Source organism: Odontomachus brunneus, unplaced genomic scaffold, assembly GCF_010583005.1.
Source record: "Odontomachus brunneus isolate Ranch 3 - 2012 unplaced genomic scaffold, Obru_v1 Obru_scaffold_264, whole genome shotgun sequence".
In the NCBI taxonomy this organism is placed as follows: Eukaryota; Metazoa; Arthropoda; class Insecta; order Hymenoptera; family Formicidae; genus Odontomachus; species Odontomachus brunneus.
Window position 1 is genome coordinate 352288 of NW_022639714.1, and position 7642 is coordinate 359929.

A 7642-nucleotide genomic window follows, 5' to 3' on the forward strand; every position below is an offset into this window, starting at 1 on the left:
TATATATATATATATATATATATATATATATATATATATATATATATATATATATCCAGACATTAATATTTATGCCTTAAATCATATAGACAATAGGTCTGTTTTTTAGCTAAAAAATTGCTTGAACTGGTGCAAACTGTTAGAGATTAAGTTAGAGTGAAACAAAATATTTATTACCCTCTAACTTATTGCACCAATGTGCAAGACAGTTCAGACAGTTCAGCTAAAAAAAAAGATAGACATAAACAATCCGCGTAGATTTTGAAATTTACAGCACTATCTTATCATGGTTAGAGATTAGGCGTTTATGCACGAATTCTGATACTTTATGTCTACGTGTAGCCAATGTAAACTATTTATGAGACATTATCTACACAGATAATAAATAATTTATGAATGTCTTTCAATAAACGTATGGTTCATTGAAACATTTGTCAAGAAAAGCTCATATTTTTGTTTAGCCTTTAGAATCATGATGTAAATTTATAAACGTTGTTTCCTAGACAAGTTAGAGTCCACAGAATTCTTTAATTATTCTTCTCTTCAGAGTTAGATTTATCAATCCATCACATAATAAAATGAAAGTTTTATACAATTTGTCTTGTTTAAATATTATATCTACGATTAATATCCAAAATATAGACATAGTAACTAAGTATTTTGGTACCAAAATAATAGAATAATTTTATCAAATCTTACTGAAATATATATATAGCAGAATAACATAATTATCTTTCCAAATTTACAATATCCTACACATTTACATTGTCCATATGAGGAAAGATTATTTATACATCCATCACATATACAATACATAAACAATTCACGTAAACTTCGAAGTCTACAACACAACCCTGGTTAGGCTCATGCACACCCAATCACCGTATGTTAGCGGGAGTCCTAGAGGAGAACATCTTTACCATATTGTAATCAATACCATTCTGCAACGTGTGCCGCCTGGGTTCTCTGCGACGATTGGACGCCTTCTTGGGTTGAAGTACGAGCTGATTGCTCTGCATGTCGACCGCTTTACCATCGCCCAGAGCTCTGGCCGGTCTCAGCAGCGTCCTGGCATCAGGTCTATAGTTAACAGCCTGCAGCTGGCGCTTCTCCATCGCCTTCTCGTCGCTCATCATCAGGCCCATTTGCCAGTTCTGCAGAGCAGTTCTGATTTCGGACTTGTCGAAATTTCGATCCGTGGCCAAGGCTCTGCCTTCCAAGCCGGCGCCAGTCCGTGGCGGCTTCGGGGGTCCGTACACCTTGCCTATTTTCGGCTCGCTGATGTGCCTGCCATCCATCAACTCGAGCTGCTGCACGTTCATGTCCTTGCGATTGGCCAGCAGCTGTGGCATGCTGAGAGTGCGTTGCTGAGATATGGCATTGTTGGGCCTTATGGTGGCGGTATTGGGCGAGGTCCACACAGTTTTGTTCTGACTATCTGGAATGAGTATCGGCGCAGATGGCGGCCTGTTGGGCTGGCCGTCGTGCTTCTTGGAGTCGGCTTCTGCCTGGATCTGCAGCAAGCAGATTTTCAAGCCCGCGCAGAATCTCTCGAACGAGAGCATGCCGTTCGGCGGCGTGACCTTCTTCAAGCTGTCCAGCACGCCCTTGGGCAGGCCCTGCGTACCGTCGTCTTGCCAGCGTGCCTCGATGTCGGCGAACTTGACGTAACCGGTGCTCTGATCGTCCATTATGTCGAACAGCGTGCGCATCGCGTTGACGAAGTGCTTGGGCAGCCCGTCCGCCGTCGACGTCTGTATCTGCGCCATATTTACGGCGAGCGAGCTGGCGTTTGATCCCTACGACGATGACGACAAGGTGTCCGCTGCGCGGAGCACGCGTTACCTTCCCGGCAACGGCAGATACATCATTAACAGTGCTTAGAGGTAAGAGTACCTGACTGATGGATCATTCTCTGCAGTGTGTGTGTTGGAATGGTCTTCTCAGCTGCTCCTTTGGGCATGCATACTTCCATGCGTCAGTCGACGAGGAGCTGTCTGTATCTGCGACTCTTCGAGCACAATACACGCATGATCTTGTTGACGATTTATTGCCGTTTACCGTTGTTGTTTTCCTCAGAGATTAACCTCACCTATCACGCAGCCATATGCAATCACACGGATGCGAATAGCTCATGAAGAGGGAAGCCGAAAAGGCTGAAACCCGCTACGCGTTGCGAGCTCTCCCAGATCTCTGTTAGATGGCGCCAGAAAGTTCTTTGATTGGTCCAACGGGATTTTGCAGAATTCACACTAAGGTTGCGTTCCGAAATTCAACAGCACGCAATATTTACAAAATATTTTAGAAATACAGACATTAAATATTTTATAAATATTTTAATGTTCGAGATTTTCAGGTATGAATTATATATTTATGAAAAATATTTATCATATATCTTTCATAAATCATAATCTTTTTAATAAAAGTATTTATGAAAAATGTTTTTCATAAATATTTTTAAATATTTTTCATAAATATTTTTAAATATTTATTATAATTTTTTTTATACTTGAAAATTTGGGACCTTTAAATATTTATAAAATATTTAATATTTATATTTAATATCAATTATGCGCTTAGCACGGACACGAATCGTTAGAAAATGGACGTAGAATAGATACGCAACAAATCGACATTTTATCGGCAGTGTCTGGAAATGGGCGTCTAAAAATAGGGAACGTAGTTCCACTTGCAAAAATGGGTGCAGATGGCGCATCAAGTGTGAAAATCGGTGTTGCCCAAAACATATGGCGTGACCGCTCTCAGGCTTCTCTCTGGTAATGCTAATAGGTGTTACTTTAAAATTTCATGTTTACAAATTTACACCTATGTGTATTGATAACAAGTTATTGCTAATACAGAAATTATATATAATATTATTTACTATAATTACAGAAGCACATTTCTATAATAAAAATTTGAGATAGAAAGAGTGATTTTTAGAAAATATCACCATAGCAATGGGGAAAACGTCAAAAGACAAGCGTGACATATATTATAGAAGGGCTAAGGAAGAAGGATGGCGAGCACGAAGTGCTTTTAAATTGCTCCAAATTGATCAGGAATGCCAGATTTTTAATGGTGTGTACAATAGTGATCAATAAGCCTGCTTTTATTTCATTTTAATTTTTTTAATTGCATGCTATTTCTGCAGGAGTAACTAAAGCAGTGGATTTATGTGCTGCCCCTGGAAGTTGGAGTCAGGTCTTAGCTCTCAAGTTGAAGTAAGTTCCAGAACAAATATAACATCAATTTTTATCTTACAATAAACAGTTAAATTTAAGTTTTTACACTGAACAATTAATATTGTTTCCATATTCTACGATCATATTAGTATGCAGGATATAATTTAATATGTGAAAAGAATGAATTTCAAGGATGAATTCAATATTTAAGAGCAATAAAATAAGTTATAAATATTCAATTACATTCTATGTATTCTTTTTTAATAGTGAGAACTTCAAGAAGACCCTAGCAGAAACATCAGATCCATCTCCTCCTATAATTGTAGCAGTTGATCTACAAGCAATGGCACCCTTGGAAGGAGTTACTCAGCTACAAGGTGACATTACCAATACCAACACAGCAAAACAGATTATAGCACAATTTAATAACACTCAAGCAGATCTGGTCGTATGCGATGGAGCGCCTGATGGTACATAATTTATGTTATCTTTTATTCCAAACCTAATAGAATATACAGAGTGTTTCATAACATGTGGAATTTGTGCGACTTTTTTCATCGTTTCTGTGTGTTCCATCTATTGTTGGAGTGGTTCCCATATGCTATGAAATATCCTATATATTCGAAATTTATCTTAGATTATATAATTAATAAATATATTTTGGATTCCTACAGTGACTGGTCTACATGATATGGACATATTCATTCAATCACAATTGCTACTGGCTGCTCTGAATATAACTACACATATCTTGAGACCTGGTGGTACATTTGTCGCGAAGATCTTCCGTGCAAAGGACGTGACATTTTTGTTCGCTCAGCTGAGGATATTTTTCTCGTACGTTTATTGCGCGAAACCCAGCAGCTCCCGCAATTCTAGCATCGAGGCTTTTGTGGTCTGCAAGAATTACTCACCGCCGGAAGGCTACGAGCCGCACATGTTGAACCCTCTGCTAAAGCACGAGCCGTGCGATTTTCAAAAGCTGACGGGAGTCAACAGAGTCATAGTCCCATTCGTTGTATGCGGAGACTTTAGTCAGCCCGACTCTGACACGAGTTATCCGCTAAACGTGAGTTTCTTTGTCTTTTATTTATCTTATTTTTATGTTTTATCACTTTTCTCTATCCTGATTTGTTTGGAAATGTTTTTAGTATAAAGGAGAGGAGTACACGTACCGCGAACCGGTGCAAACTCCTATAGCGCCACCCTACGAGGAAGCGTTGTCCTTATCGAGGAACAGGGACTTTCATATGGTCGATGTTAGCGTGACAATCGAGAACGAAGATCTCAGTGAAATTTCTGCATTTAAGAAAAAAGTCTTACAGGAGAGTCAAAACGAGACGAATGTAGAAGTGAAAACAGTGCGACAGGATGAGGAACAGAATGAGGATGAAGTGTCTATCGATGCCTTACAAAATTTATATATAGCTGATGGAAATAAAGATAGTAACTGAGTTGTTACGAAAGAGTTTTCCATTGTTATGTGTTGTTTATTCTCGTATATTTATTCTCAAGTATTTCTTGCGAAATAAATTTTTGACGATTAATTTAATTTTTGATAAAATATTTTTTTTTATAATTTAAGAGTAAAGTTAATGGTAGTGTTAATGGTTGTTACTTGAAATTTGTTCCAAATGAAATTTTAAGATCTGAATTTGGAGTTAGATGTAAGTTTTTCAGTGCCACAATGTTAAATATAACGTTGCATTATATCAATACGATTTACATGAAAAATTTCAATCTAACTCTAAATTCAAACTTAAGTAAATTCCAAATAATGACTTTATACAAACCTAAGACCGTATTAACAGTCGTTACTTAAAATCCTTGCCTTAATCGAGATACTCAGATTTATGAGTTTAGAATTAAATGTGAATTTTTCAGATAAATTGCAACTACAAATGTAATATTGCACATATTATCATTCATATAAAAAATTCAAATCTGACTCTAATTCAGATCTAAGTATCTCACGTTGGACAAGTTTTAAGTAATATCTATTTATATAAGGTATCCTAAACTCTTCTCTGTAATTTTTGTGGGAACGTGAACAGATAGAGATGAACATAAAAGTCCTATATCATTTTACGATATTCGCAATAATAGTCGACATATTAATTAAAGCAGATTAGTGAATAATCACGCGCGATATGATAAATGAGTGTAGTAGTAATGTGTGATGTGTGCTTGTATATTTTATTGTTTCTGAATTTGTACTAATTTGTACCACCGAGAAAAGTATGCAAATATTTCTGTTTACCCCTTAAAACAACCTCACATTTAACCAACCTCAAAAATAAAATTTCTCTCTTTCGATAATTAAGAATTAAATCGATAGAATCAAATTATATTTGTTGCGTTTTTTATTACTCATTGTGTACTATTTTGTACCATAAAAAATAATTTTGTACCCCGTACTATTTAAAAAAATATTGTTGTCCTGCTAACTTAATATAAAGAGAATAAAATAAAAACTGGTAAAAAACGACAAGAAATGATAGATTTTATCGTTTTTGAATTTGTACTAATTTGTACCATCAAGAAAAAGTGAAAAAATCGTGATCCTGCTATCTTTATAGTAGGTTTAGATAAGAGATTGTTTAAAGAAATATACAATTTTCGATTTATTTCGAATGGTACAAATTAGTACAAATTCAGTACTAATTGTGTGTACCATGGTTTATTTTTTTTATTTTATTTTTTTTTGGTCCTGCTAACTTGATATCAAGTTAGCAGCGCCACCATTTTTTTTTAAATGGCACGTGGTACAAATTTTTTTGTGGTAAAAAATAGTACAAAATGAGTGCTAAAAAATGCGATAGGTCCAATTCGATTCTACTTCGATTTAGTCCTGCTAGCTTGAGAGAGGTTAGAGCGTATCTTTATCGAACCGCGACATCATTCACGTTCTGGCGCGCACTTTCGGCACTTTGCGTCGTCGATTGCGTGGCCGTCTTGTACATCGATATTTTCGTGACGGCAGTCTCCACTGGCGATCGACATCGCTTCGCGTTCTACGTATCTTTTGTCTATCGAAAGTGAGCTTGCGGAAATAAATATCGGGAGTGCCGAAATAGCGATGTGCGATCGTCGGGATGTATCGTGAGTACGTTATTAGAAAGTAATCTTGATTTTTGACACAGCTAGTGTTTGTCGCGACGTTTATTGCATTTCTCATTAACATCGACTCGCTTAAAGGGATGCTGAAGCTAAAAACTTAACCGACAGAATATTGACATTTTTCTGCAAAGTTTACGTCGTATTGGTTACACAGAATTACAAATGTTTTTATGCAATGAAAGTACGTGCAAAAATAAATAGAAGCATTGCTCGATATGTGACGAAAACGAACAAAAAATTTTTAATTTAAATCTTAAGCTGTCAGTTAACGTAATATTTACCTAATCTAAAAATTCCGCAACTTGCACATACCGAAAGTGTGGATACTCCAAACAGAAAAATTTTGAAGAAATTGTCGTAACGGTATGCCTGAGTTGCTTTCCTATGCGTAATAATAATAATTAAATAATAACTGAATAAATTAAATAATAATCGAATAAAGAAGTAATAATACTCGAATATTTAATGATATTGATAATAATATCTACTCGACAATCGTGTGATAATATCCGCGAGTGGATAATAACGAAAGAATGATGATCGAATAATCGGTAATAACAATACCTGGGCAACGGCTCTAACAGAAACTCTAGGCTCAACAGAGACTAAGTAAACAAATCGTCGTAACGGGCTAGCTCGTGCCAGCTCGTGCCACTGACTGAGCGGCGCGTCGGGTGGGGAGGGGGGGAGGGGGGGAGACGCGCGGCCGGTTAGGTAAATACGCGTGCGCGACCACGTGCTTGGGAGTCACGCCACAACGCTATCAGCCGCCGAGGCGAGCGCGTCGCGGAGTTGCTGTGTTTATTTCTAAACTGTTTTACGCCGATTTTTAATACCGCATTTTAACTTCGGCACATTCAAGCCGATAATTAACACGAGTTGAGACGCGTACTTATCACACGAACAGGTATTGCGGGCTTTACCGCAGCAGGTAATTACTGCGTTTCATTTACTTCTTGTTACATTTACTTGTTAGAGAAACGTCACGATCAAATTCCTTACTGCCGATCAAATATTATTCGAGTATTATTAGTTCTTTATTCGGCTGTCATTTAACTATTTTTATTACGTATTGGGAAGCAACTCAGGTTGAACCAACTTAACTTGATGTTACTTTTAATATGTAATAAAAATGGTTAAATAACAACCGAATAAAGAACTAATAATACTGGAATAATAAACGGATGATGATAATATTTGATCGGCATTGATTTTATCGAACAATTCTGTATGTAATTAATTGATATTACTGGATATTATTATGCGGTTGTCGATCAGACGTTATTATTATTATCTATTAATTAATCATGTGTTATTATTTCTTTATTCGGCTATCG

General features: G+C 36.6%; 2 protein-coding genes across 3 annotated transcripts in view; one reads left to right on the forward strand and one right to left on the reverse strand.

Annotated features, from left to right (window-relative positions):
- LOC116852977 (suppressor APC domain-containing protein 2) overlaps positions 1–2134 on the reverse strand; it is a 6653-nt gene extending 4519 nt beyond the window's left edge. The window contains exons 1-2 of one of the 2 annotated variants that reach the window (XM_032833786.1): positions 1897–2133; positions 921–1825 (exon numbers count right to left, since the gene is read on the reverse strand). In XM_032833786.1, the coding sequence (XP_032689677.1) occupies positions 921–1769 (849 nt within the window). In that variant the 5' untranslated portion in view covers positions 1770–1825; positions 1897–2133. Of the gene's footprint in view, positions 1–920 lie in introns of both variants that reach the window. The other variant, XM_032833788.1, reaches the window with a different exon arrangement.
- Positions 2135–2653: 519 nt separating this feature from the next.
- Positions 2654–4656, forward strand: LOC116853000 (putative tRNA (cytidine(32)/guanosine(34)-2'-O)-methyltransferase). The gene is made up of 6 exons (XM_032833846.1): positions 2654–2777; positions 2896–3081; positions 3155–3224; positions 3453–3655; positions 3860–4254; positions 4337–4656. The coding sequence occupies exons 2-6, from the start codon at positions 2961–2963 to the stop codon at positions 4637–4639; spliced, it is 1092 nt and encodes a 363-aa protein (XP_032689737.1). The 5' UTR covers positions 2654–2777; positions 2896–2960; the 3' UTR covers positions 4640–4656.
- The last annotated feature ends 2986 nt before the right edge of the window (positions 4657–7642 follow it).